The sequence below is a fragment of the Myiozetetes cayanensis genome, unplaced genomic scaffold (genome assembly GCF_022539395.1).
Source record: "Myiozetetes cayanensis isolate MyiCay16 unplaced genomic scaffold, myiCay2020 scf14, whole genome shotgun sequence".
NCBI classification, from domain to species: Eukaryota; Metazoa; Chordata; class Aves; order Passeriformes; family Tyrannidae; genus Myiozetetes; species Myiozetetes cayanensis.
In genome coordinates, this window is record NW_026087048.1 from 15,131,003 (window position 1) to 15,152,511 (window position 21,509).

The 21,509-nt window shown below is 41.4% G+C and overlaps 1 protein-coding gene across 1 annotated transcript in view; it reads left to right on the forward strand.

Annotated features, from left to right (window-relative positions):
- Window positions 1-789: 789 nt before the first annotated feature.
- Window positions 790-21,509, forward strand: part of MCTP2 (multiple C2 and transmembrane domain containing 2) — a 104,589-nt gene continuing 83,869 nt past the window's right edge. The window contains exons 1-5 of the mRNA XM_050309907.1: window positions 790-1,320; window positions 6,621-6,683; window positions 7,825-7,933; window positions 19,543-19,685; window positions 20,480-20,556. Of these exons, the coding sequence (XP_050165864.1) occupies window positions 847-1,320; window positions 6,621-6,683; window positions 7,825-7,933; window positions 19,543-19,685; window positions 20,480-20,556 (866 nt within the window). The 5' untranslated portion in view covers window positions 790-846. The remainder of the gene's footprint in view (window positions 1,321-6,620; window positions 6,684-7,824; window positions 7,934-19,542; window positions 19,686-20,479; window positions 20,557-21,509) is intronic.

Genomic DNA, 21,509 nt, shown 5'->3' on the forward strand with positions numbered 1-21,509 from the left:
TGTAACCTTTGAGTGTGTGACTAGAGTAAATCTACAGGTTTCATCAGCTTTTTTGTACTGAATTTTGATGACCTCTGCTTCACAGAATAAGGATGGTTGCTCAGCTGTTAACCACAGAAGAGTCTGTCTGTGAGGATATTCCTGTGCACAGAGGTGCCAATTTGACCGCTCTCTTACGATGCAGATACAGTAAGTGATTTTGTTGTACCCTTTTTCTTCTTGTCACTCCCAGGTGTGTAAATGCTCAGGATGGGTTAACTCAAAGGTGAGTCCACCAGTAGTGTGTGTGCTTGTCCATTAACACGTCCTGTAAGAATCTGTGTAGCCCTGGAAATAGCCAACAAAACCCTACATAGCCTGGAAAAGTGTCAGCAGAAATGTCAGTACCAGCTTTGCCAGAAGGTTTCGTGTGCTCACATTATCACGATTTAACTCCCATCAGTAAGTTTTGTACAGGAATGGTTTCAAATTGGAGAAATCTCAAGTTTTCACAAATCGGGACTTGGCAGAAGAAGAAATATAATGTCTCCTCTTAGCAATCATGAAGTAGTGGGCAGACATTGCATTTTTGTGTAGGAAAAAATACTTGTTCTGGCTGTTTTCCTCCTAAATAATCAAACCTACCCACCAGATTGTATTTGAAAGCACTTACTAATGTGACATGCTCCGTTTTAACTGTTTAGAAAAATGACTGAAAGTTTTAAGATGAGACAACATGAATCATAGTCTTGAGCGGCTGTTCACTTTTGTGATTGACTTGCTTTCTTCCTACGTTCCTTTTAGTCACCCTGGGAATCGCTGAAGCTGTTCTGTGCAGGAGGCACCGCTGAGATTCCCCTCGCAGCAATGGACTTGGATAAACCATCCGTATGGGGATCCCTGAAACAGAAAACTAGACCATTCCTGCAAAACCTGAGCGTGAGGAAGACGAAGAAGAGGTCTAGCAAGATGATGAAGAGGACGGTGCACTCCTTGGACCGATGTCTGAGTGTGTCGGTGCCTGACATGCTGGAGGTGGAGACTCTGACGGAGGAAGAAACGACTTATTCAAGTTCTCAGGTGCTGTCGAGCAGCTCCCCCAAGAGCTTCTCCAGGTCTGTGATGTCCCTGAAAAGCAGAAGCGCTTCAGCGAGGGCAGTGGGAGAGGACTGGCCGTGGCTGTCCCAGCAGGTGACACGGACAGAGGTGGTTGTCACCCCCCCAGACTCGCAGGCTGCAGGCAGCCCCGTGTCCGAGGGCAAGAGGAAATCCAGTGACGACCTCTTTGAGCTGCTGCAGAGCTCCCGCCTGAGCGCTGCTCTGACGGACGAGGGGGCAGAGGTAGGTGCTTGAGCATCAGCCAGGCTCAGCGGCCACCTCGGGCTCGTTGTGCCTCTCCTTAAAATTGTCTGGGTTATAAAGGGGTGGAAGATCCAACCAAGGCCAGGTTGGACAGGGCTCTGAGCAGCCTGGTTTAGTGGAAGGTATCCCTGCCCGTGGCAGGGGGTTGGAACGAGGTGATCTTTTAAGGTCCTTTCCAACCTGAACCGTTCTGTGATTCCGTGAGGAGGGGGCTCTCTTCAAGGAATGAATGGGGAATACAAATAAGCATAAATTTTGCATAATATGCACATTATTCAAGACTAATTCAGCTATCATTTTTGTCAATCTGGAGTGGCAAAATAACCCTGCTCTATTTTTTAGTTTTTTTTTTTTTAATAATTGTATTATTTTTAATGGCACTTCAGATTTTTCAGATTTGTTGGAATTGCTTGCTTAAATAAAAAGTTGTTGCAGCCCTCTGAGCTCTGAAAGGTGGTGCATTTGCTTTTTTACTATAGTTTACCAGGATTGCTGGATAGCAAAATCAATTTACCATTCACCCACTCAAGACCCAGATGAAGGCAGTAGGTGAAAGATGACTGTGAGCAAGGTGAACTCTGCCTGTCTCTGGAATTAAGCAAAATAATCACGTGATGCAGAACAGAGCATGCAGCGTCATGCTCAGGACTGTCCTTTGGGTTTTCATCGTGATGATTTAGAGGAGGTGCAAAACCAGTATGCTCCCTCTACATTCACCATCATGTTCCCCTTTCCTTCCCTCCCACCTCTGTGGTCAGTATTTATGTAGCTGGACATAATTTCCCACAGGAGGATCAGAGACCAATGTGCTCCAAAACTGACATGAAACTAATTCCTGCCTGGCCTGAGCAAATTGGGAATCCTGTGGAGTTGCACGATGGCTTCATAAAATAGACAGCAGGTGAAGATTGGGGCTGCATGAAACACTTCAGGAAAAGTTTGTTTTATTTATGTTTTGTGGAAGTATGTGTCCTCCTCTTGAGTTCTCAGTGGGAAGGTTAGATTTTGAACTTTTTGCAGCCTTTTTCCCATTACCTAGTTGTTGCAGTTATGGCTGGTTTCCTTAGTAATTCAGTATTCAAAAATGGCAGTCAAACATTTTGGTTTAAACTCCTCCTGGGAATGGTGATTTCACAGGTTAATTATTTTTAACAGGTTAATTATTTTTTAACTGCACCATTCAAAATGATGGTTAGTGCTGCTGTGGGGAAAATGGTCCTTTCTGATATAAACTGCTTGTTCTGCATCTCAAAGGCCTGTATATTGCTACCAAATCAGTGTAGCATGTTGTGATGCAAAGTGTCAGGCCTGTAGTTACTGACCATCACTTGCAGTTTAGTGTTGTAAATTGTTCACACATTGGCTTTATCTTAGTGGAGTGTACCATTATTCAGAGGGCTCCATAAAAAAAATAGCTAAAATAGTATATTGCCTTGTTTCTGTGCTCAAACTTTACTCAAAAGTTGTAGCACCTCAGTCTCTGATCCTCCTGTGCATGGGAAATTGTGTCCAGCCACATAAATACTGACCACAGAGGTGGGAGGGAAGGAAAGGGGAGCATGATGGTGAATGTAGAGGGAGCATACTGGTTTTGCACCTCCTCTAAATCATCATGAGTTTGTCCACGTTGTGTTAACGACAGAAGCAGTTTTTTCCCACCTTTGTAGATCAAAAACCTTAATCTAAAATTTACCACAGCACACTGAAGTTAATACTAAATTCTGATTTGATTTTGGGCAAATGAAGGAGAATGAAGTACCTATGTAGTGATGGAATAGCTTAACTTCAAGTCAGGTTTCCTCCAGGTGTACAGTCTGAGTCTGGCTTATTTTCTGCAGCATTCATATCTTTCCCTAATGTGTATTTCTGCATGTGCTACTGTGTGTAAATCATTTAGTATTTACTTTTATGGCAAATCATCTCACTATGAGAATATCTTTCCTTCCTATAATCTGCCTCCAGTACAACTTTTAAAAGCAGAAATATCTTTTTCCTCAAAAATACGTAGGAGAGAATGAAGCAAAGGAAAATAGAAATGGGTAAGGAATATTGAACAAATTTAATTATATTGAATCTGATTCAATAGTGGAAGGTGTCCCTGCCCGTGGCAGGGACGTTGAAATTAGATGAGCTTTGAGGTGCCTTCCAACCCAACTCATTCTATGATTCTATGAAAACCTCAGTATTCAGCTTTTCTTGTACTGAAATGAACAGCTACAGGATTTGTGCTCTGCGTGTCTTGGATAGGAACAGTTTGTTACAGAGGTGGTTAGTCTCTGAATACTGGGTGGGGTTGCTGTGAGGAGCAATACAAGAGTTCAAAGAACGAGCATTGTTCTGTTGTGAGCATCACTCACTGCTCGGGGAGGCAAATCAGAAGCCAGGCAGATCCCTGGAACAAAACAAACTGGAAAAAAAAAAAGGGGGGGGGAAAAAAAAAAAAAAAGGGGGCGGGGGTTGAGGTTTTTTTTTTCCTCCCTGAATTGCTTGTCACATGCCACCTACTCACTTCCTGGTTGTCTTTGGCCATCCGATACCGTGAGATGCTTTCTGAGCCTCGTGCATGATCGTCACTGTGAGCTTGTGGTTTTCACACTGGTCTGAACTCTCCGTGTGGAGCTGTTGGTGCTCAGCCCGTGCCATCTCCAGCAAAGGCTCTCACCGCAGGAGTTTTTCCATTTGTCGAGAGATTTACTTTCTGTTCTCCACTGCAGCCCTGCCAGGCAAATCTGAGGGGTGAAGAGGCAAGTGAATTTGCATTGAATCCCCTCCCTGCCTGGCTCAGGTTGTAAAGGGCTCCAGTAATGTCACTCTTTTTGCCGTTGGGTTTTGTCCATGGCCACGTGTCGTTGCTGGGGTGTTCTGACACCACTTCGTCTTCTTGCCAACGCTTTGCAGTGAGTCACTGGCAACCCACAGCCTTGTCCTGTTGCTGATGCACTCAGTCCCCTCGTATTTTTAATCATTCTGCAGAAAACGAGGAGGCAGAGGTTTTAAATCTTGTCAAGAGGAACTTTCGATTTATTTAAATATATATGTACTCACACATACACTCTTGCTTGCTTTGTTTTCACACAGATACATTTGGGACTGTTGGCCCAAAATGTGTCCACTTTTGCTTAAAGTTGAGAAATGCCACTGCAGTTTGATAAAAATCAACATTTCAGGACCAAATTTTCACCAAGACGTATTAGTATAATAGTAATTTATGTTGGGAAGAACTGAAATGAAAAAACTAAGCTTTTTTACTTAAAATTCTAATTGCTGCTCAGTATCTGTGGGTGTAATGCCAGTAAACAAAAAGCCGAAAAAAGACAAAATCATAACTTTGAGGATAATTTTTTATTATAAATGATATCAAGCTACCCAAGACAGTACTTCTAAAATTATTATAATTTCAATGGAGTTCTTTGATCCTGTGTTTGTGCCATGTAAAACAAGCTGTAAAGAGAAACCATTATCAGTGCCAATGATGGTGCCTGAAAGAGACTCTTGTGAAGCCAGAGACTCCAAGAAATGCTAAGTTTAATGCACACAAGTAAGATTTTATGCATACTAGTCAGAAAATTCAAAGTTACGGTTCCCCTAGCAGCTGTAACTCAGCTCTGTTGTGTGAGAAAATTCTTCTGCTGCTCTTTATGATGATAATTTTTTCCAGTTTTAATGTGTTTTTGCAAGGTGGCCAAGTTACGATTACTGTGGGAACCATAATGTTAAATTTTGTCTGTCATGCAAGGGAAATTTTACTTGCAATGCTGAATTACTCTACTTCCTGATATGTAATATATGTATTTGGGGGGAGGAGGAGGTGAGGAATTACACAAAGGGTATTTATATTTATTTCAGCATGTCAATATATCTAGGATTTATGTACTTTGATACAGGAACTTGTTCTTTTTTAAATGTCTCTATAGTGCTCCACACAATGCCTCTCTCATCTGAGAGGTTTGGATGTTACCACACTGCACATAATAATGTTTTCACATGAGGATCGAATTCCACCTTGTGTGCATTTTTGTGGACTGAGGTTATTCTTTGCATAAATCTTTGCATTTGAATGGGCTGTGAGTGCCCTGCATTAGACCAAAAGAGTTGCCCAGGCATGTAGGTCCTCTTCAGCTTAAATGGTGATCATAGGCTGTTCTAGCAGTCAGAATAGCGTCAGAGGTGTCTTGACTGATGAATCCCTTTTGTGTGTCCAGTCTAGATGTCGTGCCAGTGTAGCCTCAAGCTTTTGATGAGTCAGTATTTAGGAAGAAATGTTTGACTTCCTCTCCTATGCTGGGCACTGGATAAAAAAATCTTTGGATCTTCCACTTACTTCAGAAAGCAGGGGGAAGTACATGTCCAATGTATTATTTTTCTCTTTTGTAATGGTTTGCCACTACAGGCAGCTAAATAAGACACAGCTTCTTGCTTACTCCCCCCTCAGTGTGAGACATCATCCTCCATCCCGGAGTGTACTGGGGAGAGAATCGGGGAAAACGAAGGTAAAATTGGTGGGTTGAGATAAAGACAGGAAAGGAAGAGGGAATGACACAACAATTAAAGTACTCAGAACAAGTGATGCACAGTGCAGTTGCTTATCACTTGCTGACTGCTGCCCAGCCAGATCCTGAGCAGTGGTCCCTGTCCAGCAACAACTAAAACATCAGTGTGTTATCAACACTGTTCTCATCCTAAATCTAAAACATAATACTGTACTAACTACGAGGAGGAAAATGAATTCTATTCCAGCCGAAACCAGGACACCTTTCCCTTTGACCATTTCTTTTTAACTCTTCCCCTGAGCACTTTTTGTTTCAAAAAACCCCAAACAAACAAAACCGAACACACAGACACACAAAAAAAACACCAAACAAAAAAAACACACATACAAAACCAAAACAAAACACCCCACCAAACTGAGCAAAAAAATCCTTTTCCTGGAAGGAGAAATTGTAGTAAAGTGAGAGTAGCCTGTCTCCAGATACAATAACCTTCAGGCATTAGAAGAGTTTGTGGTAAGGACCTTCAGCACTTGCTGCTGGGAGGAGGAGAAGTTATTCCAATAGCTGGAAGCAGGCACTTATTTTCTTGGATTAAACTCAAGAGAGTAAGTGCAGTTACTGCAAAACAGGAAAAAGAAATGTATATTTAAATTGTTGAGAGAAGGTTCTATAAGCAGAAGTAAAAGAATTTCACTCATTACATGTATGAGTTATTTCTTGACTGATACTAGGAGTATTTTCTTTTCCTGTATTACTGTTGTCTAATTCATTGTATCTTTTGTTTTATAGTACCCATGTGGAGAAATGGATTTTGACTCTTCCCTGTCATCTCAAAATTTTGATGACCAAATGGTAAGTCGTGTCATTTTAAAGCATTTTTAAAGTTGATCAGAAGCACAATTTATTTTAGCTTCAGATTTTCTGCTTCTTACATATTTAAAAACCCAGCAGGTGAAGAAGCCATCTGTAGATTTGCCTAGTGTGGGGTTTTTTTTGTTGGTTTGTGGGGGGTTTGTTTAGTGGTAATTTTGGTTTCTTGTGGTTGTTTTGATTTTTATTTTTTTATTTAGTTGTTCACAGCAGTTGCTGATGTTTTAAAATAGACCCAAATATTCTGGATTATATAGTATCTATATTGTACTGGTAACTGATGAAAGCATCAGCATAAATACTCATCTAACAGCCTAGGAACAAATTGGATTAGAGTAAACACAGCAGATAACACAGCTGTAGGGTTTGACAGACAACAAAAACAGTTTTAGGGCAGCATGCAAAGGCCTTGGCAGTTTTGTAATGTTATTCTCATGTAAAGCATGTTTGCCTATTCTGGATGAACTTCTTTACCTTTGCCCTCTGATAACCTCTCAAGTGCTGTCTAGAGGCTGTTTTCACTGAAGGTGCCTGCTGGATGATGCTGATGCTGAGGTGTGCAACCCTGGCAGCATCTCTGCTGAACAGGAATCCTCTCGAGTTTGCGTCTGCAAAACCTCACAACCATCATTGCCTGCTGCCGGGCTTCTCTCTTTTGGAACTGTGTAGAGGTGCTGTTCTCATCTCAGTAGCTGTGTGAGATATGTACTTCCTTGTGAGTTTATCAGATGAGCACAAATGACTCGATGAACCTCTTCCAACTTGAGATATTCTACGAATGCACAAGAAAGAGCCAGGAGAAAAAACATGCAGTGAGCTGATAGGGTTTGGAAAAACTGTGCATGTGTCTGTGGTTGTTAATACAACCACACATTTTCAGCTATAACCCTCCTTGTGTTACCCCTTTTTTTGTTGAGCATACCCAGTGCTGGTACTTAGCTACTTGTGTAGCGAAATAAAGCTTGGGAAGGAAATCTTTTATCTTTTTCCTTTTTTGTTCCTTTATGTAAGATTGCCCTAGGGAAAAAAGAGAACTTTGTCTCTGCAGAACCAAGAGCACACCTGCCTCTTTCATGATCTGCTTCAGGAGCTGTGTGTTGGTGACTGATTTCTTTGTTCTCAGGCTCTGGAGGAAGCAAATGACTGCTTGAGTGACCTGCCCAGCCCCTTTGCCTACCTGCTGACCATCCACCTGAAGGAAGGCCGGAACCTGGTTATCAGAGATCGCTGTGGTGAGCCCCACCTTTCAGCTGTTTTCCTTTGACATTCACACAGCTCTCCTTTCACTGATTTCAGACTGGCAGCCCATTGGCTTCTTTTCTTATCTCCTATGCAACAAATCTTTCACTTGTATGTCTTGTCCTGGTCAGAGCAGTCAGAGATTGGGTTTATCCACTGTAGGTACACAGGGGAGGGAGCTGCCATCTCCTTGCTGCTCCTCCTGCCTGATGGTGCAGCTGCAAAGCACCTCCTTGGCTACTTCTAAGTGCTTGTACCTATTCACTGAAAGAAAGTCTATTTTAGCTTAAAAAACAAAACAAAACAAAAAATCCCAGAGAATATTTGGAGATTTATTAAATGATGGAGCTGCTCTGGGAGTGCTTTTGGGGTTGTCTGCAAAGATGTTAATGAAAGGGAAACCATAGGAGCAGGGCTGCAAGCCAGCAACCCTCTCTCTAATCTGGGATGTGACTGAGTGATGGTGACATGCTAAAAACCCCCATCCCAAAATCGAGCCCCCTAAATGATGTATCAAATAAATTAGAAAAGATTTGGGGAATTTCTGGAAAAAATTATGTGAAAGTGCCTGCTGTTAGCCTGACTCTTCTTCAGGCTGTTGCAGCAGGGAGTGAAAGTGCTTTTAAGCAGCCAGTTGGTAGTTTCTCCGCTTTGGAGGGAAGAACTGTCCTGGCAGAGGTTCTGCAGAGGCTCTCTGAACCTGTCAGAGAGCTCTTTCATGTGTCCAGTCTTTATTTAGCATGTGGAAATGGTTCTGATACCTTTGTGTTGCAAAATGTCTGAGCAGTTTCTTTTGAGATAAAGCCATAGGGTTTATTCCTACAGTTTTAAAGAAAATAAGCTTGCACAGTCTGAAGGCCTTTGAAGGTTTTCACTTGGAGGGACCTGTCTTATTTAGAAACATTCTTACATGGGGTACTTGTTGGGATTTTTATTATCCACTATCTCAGTTAACGTTTTCCATACTGGTTTTTCATGTCTTCACGAAACTGTAACTTTTGACCAAGTTTTTTGCTTTGTTTTTCCTCCCATTTTTTGGAAGGAGTGAATGAGTACTTGGATTAAGATCTTTACTGGTTATATAGAGTTTCCTAACAGTGTAGTAGTTCATCAGATTTACTAGCAAGCTGCACAAGCCAGGACACATCCAACTGCTCCTATGAAAAAGTTGCTAGAAATGAGCAATTCCAACAGGGTAGTATTTCTAGAGAAGACAGAGCACACTTTGCTCTAGGCTGTGTTTTGTTGTGTAAGAAAGCAAATGTTTGTCTCAATGCAGCACTGGACAATGCAGTAAAACAACATAAGGGGAGAAAAACCATTTTGATGTGTCTCTGTTTTGTATCAAATGACCGCTCATTGAGTAAACAGACTATGCGAGGTGATACATAATTCAATAAAATTCCTGCTTTTTATTACATAGGCAGTGGAAGGGGAGAAAATAGTGACTTAATGATTATTCTTCAGTCACCACTGTGCTGCAGTGCTGGCTCCTCAACACTGCTGTTACCCTGATGCATGTCTTTATAGGTCTCCACTTTTGTACTGGTTTCGTGGCATCCTCGTGTGACACTCAGGCTTGATTTACAACCACTGTGCTTTTTCAGCATGCTTTTAAAAGTGGGAAGTTGTCAGCTTTGCTCGTCTCTCCAATGTGAGAAATCCTCAGGCCTTGTGGGCTGAAAGAGTGTGACTTCCTCCCTGGTCCCTGATGCTGGATACAGCCACTGTGCTGGGGTGTCAGTGTGCTCTGAATAATCTAAATATAGGAACATGTTGTCCATGGCCACCGTGTCCTGTGAATCAGACTGAGGCTTGGGCTGAAGGCCAAGTCATCCTCTTCCACATTTTGGGAACAGCAAACCCAGCAATGCTGCCAGACACAGCTGGGAGAGGACTTGGACCCTCTTCTCTACGATTTTTCTTATGCAAAGAGGTGCCAGGGCTCTCCAGCATGTAAAGCTTTGATGATCCTTGTGGATTTCTTCCAACTCAGGATATTCTATCATTCTATGAAAGCTGAGTTGCTGGGCCTGTGTTTTAAACCCTCCTCTGGTCAGCCTTGTGTGTGCAACTTCAAAAATGTTTAGGTTAGGTGGGAGTGGTGGCAGAGAGTTGGAGTTTCTAGGCAGGAGTAGAAATTTCCTGTTTTTATTCAAATAAATTTTTCATACTTTGCAGTCATTGATGAAAACTAACTCCAAATACTGTGTGGAGTATTCTATACATTAAATAACAGAATATTCACGTGTAAATCACAGACCGAGTGAAGAGTTTATGCCAGCATTTCTAACCTAAATCAGGTTTAATGTAAGTTTTGTAATTTTCCTGAATTTTAGTATTCAGCTATTATGTTATCAGCAATTTCTCTGGGGAAAAAAGTCTCAAAGCGGTCATCAAACCCTTTTTTAAAAGTACTGAAAGATAAAGAAATGGCACTGAAGTGTGTTGTCCTGCCTTCTTCTCATGTTTGCACTTTTCCTCTTACTATCTTTCAGCAGTTCAAATAGCTCTGAAGGGAAGCAACCCCACAGCACGGGTGGGTGATGCCCTCTCCTGGCTGATGAGTAAAATCTCTTGTACTGGTGATTATTTCTGCCTGTTTTATCCCAGTGTAGGAGGTATTTATCTGAGTGTGAATATAAAAATAAATCTAAGGTGTGTGAGCAAGGAGAAATATTTCTGCCACTGGAAACAGCTGTTGCTGAAAAATCCTGTCTCTCCTCAGCAAATGTACAGGGTTCTCCCTGAATTTACTCATTATATGCTTAACAGTTAAGCATATAAGTTAAGTTAATTAGGAATTAATTAGGTTTGGTGAGTGAAGGTGATCAGGAGTTCTAACTGCAGGTTATAAGACCAACATGTGGCTTCACTTTTTTCCAACTTTCCAGGTATTTTTCAGACTTTTTGACTTGCTGTGTACTGCCTTTTCAAGGATATGTTCCCTTCGATGTAATTTAAATTTCTCCTTCCCTTTACCAGATTTTTATTGCTTTTTCCCCTTCCTTCATAGTATTAATCCTGTTAACACTGCTCTTTCCTATTTATATCTTCACCTTTTGCCTCTTGAGTTGCTTTTTGTCTGTCTGTCATTCTCTCTAGTCCCTGACTTTCTGCAGCTCCTCTCCTTGTACCTGCTCTTTATAGGGAGGGTCTGTCAGCCCAGGAGCCTGGCTCAGCTGCATGTGCTCCCTGGTGCTTCCTTTAAAGTACATAAGCAATACAGGAAAAAAATTAATATTTTCAGTGTTTTCTTCCCCTCTTTTATCTATTTTTTGAAGTGTAAATGAAAGAAAAAGCCTCCATACAGCAACACCCAATATATACCCCAGCCAAGGAAGCCAAGTGCTGTTAGAGCAGGATGTTGGTTCTGGTGGAAAGTGGAGAAGCTGTGAAAAATCCTCTTTGATTCAGCATTGCAGTGCTCCCTCTAGGGATGCAGGGTGAGAGAGGTGTTACCTGCTGGTCTTCAACTTGCTTGGAGTCTGATTTACTTGCTTACAGTGTAACCCAGTCATACATTAGAAACTGCCTAAGCAGATGGTAGGGTGTGCTTGGCATCTTACCTGTGTGTACCTTTGGTGCCTAATGTTAGACAGCAAGTGGGTCCTGTATTTAAAGTTCTTGTAATTGATGACCCAAACACTGAAGGTTATGGATCTCAGTGTGTGTATATACACAGCACCAAAAACTTGATTTTTATGTACTTTTTTGTGGTGTTGTTACTAGATGACATGATGCATCTCAGTGATGGTGAGGAGTTTTTGTCTATGCAGTTTTAAGTAATAAGAAAGCAGGAATGTATTTTATTGATTAAAAATCTGCTGAGCACAGCAGTAGTTTTGCAGGACAGAGAGATAACTATCTTATTTAGCTTTAAAAAAAATTATCAGTGGTGCTGTCAGTGTTGCACCCTTAGTGGTTTTGTGACCCTGTTGACCCTGTTTTTGTGAAGCTCACAACTTCCTGCTTTGAACTAGGAGAGGCTGGAGCCCATTTTTACCTGCTGGTTCACTTTCACAGGGCAGGGTGATGCCTCACGATCATTTGAGGCAGTCTAATGAAATCTGAAAGGTGCCTGCTTCCTTTTGGCTCTAAAATCCTCAGACTGTGCACATTTGCTGCCTGTACCAGTCACCTTTGCACAGCAGTGATGCTGTGGCAGGGAGCAGCAACGTGATGCCACAGCTGTAAGGAAACGTTGCCTTCCTTTACACCCAGCTCTGCTGCTGTAAGAGTAAACAGAAACTGGGTTTTGAGTGCCTGTAAGAGTGAGAAGCCCCTCCCATTTCCAAATCCTGTACTTTCAAAGCTTGAGTATATTTTTCATCTGTTAAACAGTGTGGTTACAAGAAATACAGTTCTCGGATGTGATGTCAGCTGGTGAGTGGCTGTGGTTGGTGTCTTTTTTCTTTTTTCCCTGCCTGAACTTTGTGTGTGTCTCTTTTCCACATGGTTTTGTGTTTCGTAGATTTTTTTACAGGACCTTTGTGCCCCGTTTCTATTTCTTTCTTTAAGGTTTCATTTGTTTCCTGTTCCTGCACTTTGGTTTTCCTCTTATTTCTTTCCCAAGGCAGCTGAACGTGTGAAGGTAGCAAGGTGGGGTGCAGTAGTACAGAGGATGTCATTGTCTAGGTGGGTGCACCCTGCTTTCCATATTCAGAACACGTCATCACCTGCTCTCATGTCTAACAACCCCCACTGCCAGAGGGTCCCAGTGGGCTCCTGGAGCTGGCAGAGAGGCTGTGCTACATCAGCAGCTCTGGAATCACTGAGAGCTTTGCTAGAGCTCAGTCTCCCAAGGACAAAATAAAATGAAAGAAAGGGCGTAGGATAACTCACTTTTAACTTTCAGCAGTAATGAATCTGCAGTAGCCCACCACTCACAGCTCTGGGCTATCCAGGAGCTGGACTTGGATGATCCCTGTTGGTCCCTTCCAACTCAAGATATTCTGTGATTCGCTGTCTGGGTCTGTGCTGATACCAGGGTGCCAGAGGAAGGGATGTGTGTGTGCTGTGCTGGGTATTTGTCAGCTTAGAGCAAGTAATTGTTTGGAAAGCAAATGCTCAGAGCAATTAGGCTGAATTGCTCTCTGCAAACACACTGATTAATTTAGACTTTCTCTGTTTTCAGGGTATCTGCAATTAGATCATTAGGCTTTCAGATTTATTAATTATTGAGATGTATTAGGCAACTTTTCACACTTCTTTTTGAAAGGCGTAATCATGCCTAATTTACAACTGCTGAGAATTTGAATGGTGCTGAGGCCTTATTTTGATGTTTTCTGGATGCTGGGTAGATCTGTCTACAAGGGCTGGTGCTGTAAGTGTTTATCTGTGCCAAGGGCAGTTTCTGGAAGTGCAAGGTGTGTGGCTGAAACTTTTGCCTTATGCACAGTGATCCCTGTGATCATCCCTCCTGGATTGGCTGTGGCAAAGGAATGCACAGAGATAGGAACCTCGGGAAAATAAGAGGAGATCAAAAAAAAGCAATTTATATGCGAATCCGCCCTTGGTAAATTAATGCTAAATTAGGAAATGTAGGAATGGCAGCATAGAAAGAGAATATGTAGGGCCCAGAGAATACCCTGTGACTCTTCTTTTGTGGGAATTGTAATTTAGATAACTGGTTTCTTAAACTGTAATAGCTCCATCAGTCGTCAGAGCTTGCTCTTCGGGGGCACCTGTCTGCATTAACAGCTCACACTGCATCTTTCTGGTACTCTGTAAGGAGATTTATTAGGTCAAAGAGTGAGAATACAAGAAAATCTGAGTTGGGGTTGCTCAGCCTGCAGAAGAGATGTTTCCAGAGAGACCTTAGAGCCTCTTCCAGTGCTTAAAAGGGCTACAAGGGAGCTGAAGAGGCAGTTTTTCACAAGGGCATGTTGTGACAGGACAAGGGTGAATGGCTTTAAACTTAGAGATTGGAGTTAGATTAGATGTTAGGGTGAAATTCTTTACTGTGAGGGTGGGGAGGCCCTGGCACAGGTTGCCCAGAGAAGCTGTGGCTGCCCCATCCCTGGAAGTGTTCAGGACCAAATTGGATGGGGCTCTGGGCAACCTGGTCTAGTGGAAGGTGTCCCTTCCCATGGCAGGGGGTGGGAATGAGTTGATCTTTAAGATGCCTTCCAACCCAACCCATTCTTCGATAAGATACCACAGAAGTTTCTCAGTGCTGCGTGATGATGTTGTAAATGTACCTTCTGCTCTGTCCCTGTGACCTCCTTTGAGTTCATACCTGAGTCCATTCCCAGTCCTGACTGGGAATACAATGTTCAGTTGGACCGATCTTTTCTATACACAATTCTGTTCTTTATTTCATGTGTCCTTAACGTATCCCACATGGCATTTTGGTAGGGTTTTCAGTAAGTTTTGCTCAGTTCCTTTATCTTTTTTTTTTTTGAATGGTGTTTCTGAAGTGTCTTGAATAGAAACTCCTAAATCTTCATTTTTCATTCTGTGGATGTTCAGTTCAGGCATTTCCCCCCTCTCCTTTATTCCCCCCAAGAAAATTTGCACACTTTCTTCATACTTCTTTGGTCTTTTTGATTTACTGTGGTTTTTGTGTGTTGTTTTTTTTTTTTTGGTTTGTGTGTTTGGTTTGGTTTGGGTTTTTTTTTTTTTTTGTTCACTTGTTGGTTTATTTTCCCTTGGAACCTGTTGGTGCTGCTTGTTTCCAAGCAATGTTTCATTTCCATCTGGCCATGTAAAACTAGCTGGGCACAAAACTTTCCAAAATTACCTGGATTTCCTGCCAGCAGAATACTTTTTTTTATTTCCCCTTTAAGCCTTGATCTGCGCTATTTCACTACAAGAAATATAGTGGTTTTCCACTTAAAATGAAAAATGTGTGTTCCATTTTAAAATGTCTTTACTCCTTGTCGTAAATAACTCCAGTAATTCTATTTCTAGGAAGATTTTCAGATATTTATTCTTTACATGCCTATAAAATAAATCTTTAATTTCCTTCTTCAGAGTAAAATTTAGTTTTTTAACCAAAACTTAAGATGGTCTAGGTTATATTTCACACCGTTCTTTGATTTTTCAGGATTTTAAGGCAGCTTGGTGGTGATTTTTATTTATTTATTTATGGAACGAGACTTGTTTCATATGCTATATTTCCAGTAAGTTTGCTCCTATAAAACAGTGTGTGGCTTGAAATCATATTGGGTCTTCTGGGTTTGTTGGTTTACTGTTTCCTAATTACAAAGCAAATGTGCAGCAGTAAGAGACAGTCGATGTGATCCATCTCTCGGTAGCTGCTAGAGGGCAGCAGTATCCATTTAAAAACACCATTAACAGTTTCTTGGGCTCCTGAACCCTCTCCTACTGCTCTGTCCCAGCATCATTTTACTCACTGAAGCTTTCTTGTGTTTTAGGTGATGTCTGATCTGCATGCACTCATTGCTTTTTAGTGTTAGTGGGAGAAAATAGAAGTGAAATAGATATTATGCAGAGCAATTCCAGGGAGCATCACTGTCAAGATGAATGTTCTTTCTCTAATGAGGAAGAGGCCTAGCTGATGGAATGATTTTTTTTTTTTAATATGTCACCCTTTTTTTTTTTTTTTAACTCCTATTGGGTTTGTTTTAGGCTGAGAAGTAGATTATCTTGAGTTTTTATATATGTTTTACTGTGTGCGAGCCTTCTTGTCATTGCATAATATTCAAATTAACCTCAAAGCATCACACCTTGCCTTTCCAACCAGAGAAGTATTTCTGGGGGCAAAATTCTCAACTGACTCCAAGAATGATCTGTTCCCCTGTGGACATTGCTACAGTTGATGTGACTGGGATGAGAGGTGAGCAGGCTCAGACCTTGTGTTCAGAAGAGCCTGGGTGCACGTGCTGAGAAGTTGTTGATTCAGTTGCCTTCACTAGGAAATGGCTGCTAAAAGCCTTTTTTTTTTCCTTTTTTTTTTTTTTTTTAATTGGCCTGGCTTCTTCAGAAAATTATCCATTTCTGTCACACTTCAAAGAAGATTATAAACAAAAATTCTTTTTTTAGACTAAAATCACTAGGCGCTTTTCAAAAGAAGTTATGTTTTTCTGCTTAGATTGTAGATTGTCTCTAATAAATAGCTTTTAATAGTTCCAGACGTCTTTCTGAGCTTGAATCCAGAAGGCTTCAAGCCCTGAATTCAAATGCAGTCCGTATTTTGCAGGCTGTGCTGTTCATCCCATCAGGACAGGCTCATCCACCTGACTTATTTCTCATTCCCTGTCTGCTTTTTAACCTGTTCTGTTCACCTGGATGCAATGGGGTGTCTCAAAGAAAACCAGAAACAGCCAGAGTGACGCAGGGAGCTTCGTCAACATCTTGGGAGCGACTTAGGGGGAAGCTTTGGGAGCGACTTGGGGGAAGCTTTGGGATCCCCCGAAGGTGTCGTGGCACCTTATCCACTCCCAGCATCTCTCTCCTGGCCATCCAGGTCCACCCCACCGAGCCCTGTGCGCTGCAGCTCCCGCTGTGGAGGTGGCAGTCCAGCTGTTTGCCGGCACGGAGGTGTCATCCCGTCATTTGTATGATCCGGGAGCCGCGCTCCCGTGCCGACCCCGTTCCCCGCCTGCCTAGTTGAGATGTTACCCCTCTGACAGCCAGACAGGCGAGCGCCGCCGAACCCCCGCCCCTCCACAATTATTTTCCCTCACAATTAACACCGGTACTAACTTGACACCTTTTCCTTGTTTGGCTTTTGTAAACCATCATCCCTTTCTCTATTAATTCCCGGCATTAATATTTTCGTTCGCCCGAGTGCTGCCGCTCACCCGTGAAACAGTTTGAACATTATGTGGCTGTCAAGATAGCGAGGGATTACCCAGCCTGCCTTGCTGGAGTAAGTGACACCACTGAGGCCCTGCTTTGAGATGTTTATTTTGAGAGTAAGCTGACAAGCATGAAGGCCTGATCCCAGAGTGGCAATCTTATTTAATTAAAGGCCTCTTTTTATTATAGCTTTCCTCCTGCCTCTCACTGTTTTTTTTTTTTAATATACAATATATATTTTTAATATAAATATAGATTTAGACAAATGTATATTCCTTTTATATGCATATATATGTTTCCGTATATAAATAGATGTAAATATAAGGGTAGAATTTATTAAAAAAAATACAAGAATGATTGCTAAAGCCTGGTTCACATGAGCAGTGCTGGGCAGCCCTTCCCCCTCCCCTTTTATTTTCCTTTACTGTATAACAACCTGGAAAGCTTTCAGAGCAGTAATGCAATTGGGATGCTTACTAAGCTATAGTCTTCTTGCTTCCCAACCTTGGAGAACAGGGCTTGGAGTTTTCCACTTGTGGGTATTGAACTTGCTTTCTCTATATCTCCTATTTTTCTCTCTCTTTTCAGGTTTTGCCCTTGTTCATGGGTTTTCTCTGCCAAAAGCAGATGAGTTATGGCCATAGACCACCTGCTTCTGTCGCCCTCTTCATGCTTTCATTTCATCAGTTACTTTCTCTGTCTTGACCAGTGGCTATTTTGTGCACAGAATGGGTTGTGGACATAATTATAACTCTTAATTTTAATAATGCAGCTTTCTCCTGCTTACCCTGTAAATAAAAGTCAGGGAATTTCCCCCCCCCCCCTTTTTTTTTTTTTTTTTTTTTTTTTTTTTTTTTTTTAATTTTTAAATCTTTTTTGAAGAAGGTGCAAGAAATGAACAGCAAAGAGCTCAACGATGTTACTTCTTAATTCTAAATCCCCTAAGGGCTACTGGCCACATTGTGGGGCTACAGTTTATCTGTATTTTCCCATCCCTTGTGGAAATTGTGCTGTTTTTAAGATGTATGCTTTATGTAAGAGTATAATCATAGTTCTGAGAAATTTTTAGGGAAAGGTCTAGTCCTAACCCATTGGAAACAATGAGAAGCTGCCCTCTGACTTCACTGGCTTTGGACCAGGCCCTTATTATTATTCTGTCTTCGAGGAGAAGAAAAAGAAAATTGTCTCTACGTTTGCAGCACTTTTTCACAAAAAAAGGGGTTTATTTGAACAATTATTATTTAGGAAAAGGATCAGCTGCAGCTAGTGTTTGAAAACCAACTGGTATTTTTCTTCTGTGAAGGGAACACCCTTTATGTGCAGAATGGGTCTGGTTCTACAACTCCTCCCTTTTGAAACTAAAGCAGAATCTAAACTGTTTACAATTCTTAAAAATAAGTTTGTATGTCCCACGAGCACAGTTCTTTTCAGTGCCATGTAATTCCAAATAGATGCTTAATTATAACTATTTTTTGTTGAGTTTAAGTCTGTCTTCACATACCACTGGTCAGAGCTTTTTAAGTTTAAATATGGACTTTTCAAATTCCCACTGTTTCATGGAATTACTGACAAGACTGAGTATTTCTCTTAGGCTGGATTATCCTGGACTGCCATGTGTTTGTCAGTCACTATCTCAGTGGGAACCAGGGGGGACAGGTTCAGATTATTTCTGACTGTGAAGTCTGGTGTAGAAATCAGTCTTTCCTGCCAGGAGCCCTCGCTGCAGGCTGAGGGGGCAGTCAGGACCATCACCTTATTCTTACAGTGAAACTGCACTGTTAAGAGGGAAGTTTAATATAATATTCAAAATACAAGGTATCATAGATAAAATACTGGATATGACAGATGAGTGGCACCTAGGTTCAGTTAATTGTACATGCTGCTACATCTCAGTTTTATTTTTTCTCCTTATTTGCAGCTTGTGACATTTTTTTGTGAAGTCTGTATGAATAACTAAATCAACCATTTAGTTAAATCCTCCCTGTACCTTGTTCCCCCTTTTGTCTTGTGTCCTGCACGGTGGTTGGTGTCAGTGCAGATGCCGCCACTTTAATAACAATAATAAAAAGTTGATTCCCTCTTCTGTTTTCCTTTGGCAGCTGCAAGTCCTTCTATTGCTGTCGAGTGGCACGAGCCTCACGCTCTGTTCATGGACATCTGCTCCATAAAAATACGGGACATTATTGCCGTGGCAAATTGTGCCACTTGGATTAAAAAATGTGTTACCTGAACATTGCCCGGTCTTGCTGAGTCTGTTCTGTGTGTGGTTTTTATCCTGAGCTGACGAATAATGTCAGTGTTTTTTCACTGAAACTTCAAATTTGTTTTTAAGTAAATTGGCAAGTGACACCAGTGATGAAATCCTGACGGGTATTTTAGCTATTGTTACTGGTTTCCTTGGAGCTCCTATCCCAGTTACGATGCTTTTGAGTTTTGGTCCTTTTATATATTCATAGTCACAGGATCACATTTTCTCTCTTTCACTGTGGTGTTAGTTGGCCTGTAAATAGTCCTTCATCACTGCTTCTGTTTGCCCTTTTCACAAATTAAAATGTTAACTAAGTTAGTAAAGAATAATTAATGTTCTTTAAGAATAAAACAGCAGAGATTAGGCAAACTATGAAGATTTTTAGTTGCCTGCTTTCAGACAACTTTCTGGTTTGTCTGTAGATTTCCTGTATGAATGAACAATTTTTATATAGGTAATTAAGAATATGCATGTATATAAAAAATAAATAATGACTTTTTATTATTATGTACTATTTTATGAAAATATAATTTAATATTGTGGGGTTACATGAGGGTATGCTAACCTGTTTTTTTACTATCACAGGTACAAGTGACCCATACGTGAAGTTTAAACTGAATGGGAAAACTCTCTACAAAAGTAAGGTTGTCTACAAGAACCTCAACCCAGTTTGGGATGAAACTGTTGTGCTGCCTGTACAGACTCTTGATCAAAAACTCTGGATCAAGGTAAGTTTTGGGTTTAGATTTTTAAAAGATGGGCCAGTATTTTTTTAAGCAATTATTTTCAACTTTAGGAACACTGATTTTTATTTGCTGTAGCAGCATAACATAAAACACAATCCAGTTTAAGAGTTTCAGCAATTTCAAATTAAAAATGCACATATGTCTTTTCCAGATTTTACTCGCATGTTTTGCTTTTCGTCTGCAAAAACCCAAGTTGAAATAAAACTCCTTGACTGGGTCAGTTTTAAAACTGTGGAGCTGAATTCTGCTCCTTCTTCCCGTGCTTGTGCAAACTCAGGAAAACCAGGAGTGGTTTCAGGAGCACATTTTAAGTGTGTAATTTGGCTGGGTTGCACAGAATTATTACTTGGGATGCAGCCGTGACAAGTAGCAAAGCCTTTTCTCATTATGAGTAACGTTATAGTTACCAGAACCGCAAGCTACCAGTTGTGAGCACTAATTGCTAAAACATCTGTAACCAGAAGTACCTGATTTTTGTGCAGTGTTTCATTAGGCTGTCGCACGGAGCATAAAGGAACAGGCACAATCCATTGCAGCACACATGTCTCTGTTTACATAATATTAAGAAGATACTTTCAAAATGCTAGTTAAATATTTAGTTAAAAATACAAATTAAAGCAGGGAGATGGAAAATGATCCCTGAATTATATCTAAGCTTTGATCTTTCAAATACAAAATTGAACTGAAAGGGCTTAAAATATCTGTTCTTTCATCGCCTGGGATAAAACTGGCTTATGATGTGAAAAGTGGAAATATTTGTCTTATTTTGCTACCAGGTGTACGATCGAGATTTAACCTCTTCAGACTTCATGGGTTCGGCATTTGTAGCGCTCACTGAACTTGAACTCAATAGGTAATGCATTTATTTAATTAAAGGTTATTAATGCAGCTTAATTGATTAACAGAGGGAAATAATGAAATGCTTTTGTTCTGGCTTGGAATTTGTCTATTCATGCAAACTTTTTTTTTTTTTTTTGATAGAAGTGTGGGGAGCACATTTTAAGGGAAATCACTTGAGATAAATCTTCTCCACACCCGTTTTCATCCGGCGTTACGTACCGGATTCAAATCCAACCTGGATGGAGCCCAGTTCTAGGGCTAACAATTTCTGTATGTGGCATTGTTTAGGGAGAGCTACACCAGAATAATTTATGGAGGTGGAAGAAGAAAGAGCGGTGGGGGGGGGGAGAAGGTTGAGACCCGTTCTTATCCCCACGTAGCATGGGGTGCCTTTCTCTGCACACCACTGGGCTGGGGAGCGGTTTTCCCGGCCGCTGCCAGCGCCCCATTTGCAGCCTCCCCCCGCAGCCAGCCATCCCTGCGGCAGCTGCATCTGGCCCTGATTTAGTGCCGAGGCAAGCCCTGTGCCTTTTGTCTGCTGCTGCTGCTGCTGCTTGGTCTCAATGTGGAGCTGGAAGCCAGGAATTCAAGTTTTAGTTCTCTCTTTTATACTCCCTTGCTGTGCGACGACTTTTTGGGAGAAAATGAGTTCTCCCTGTGCGGGTGTGTTGTAGCTCCTGTGGCTGTTGTATCCGAATTTCTAGAAACATTAATGAGTTTATCCCTGAGATAGTGCCACCAGGTAAATACCAGCGTTCTTGTTTTCAGCAAGGGAACAGAGTCAGGGAGGGAGATTAAATGCAGGCAGAATAAATATCTCTGGAGTCAAACCCAGCCACTAATATTAGAAAATTCACTTGGATGAGTTTCCCTGATACTCTTCCTGTGAAGTGAAGGTAGTAGTAGCTTAATTTGGTGTGTATCTGCATATGGAGAGTTATGAGTAGCAAGCAGTGCTATAGAAAC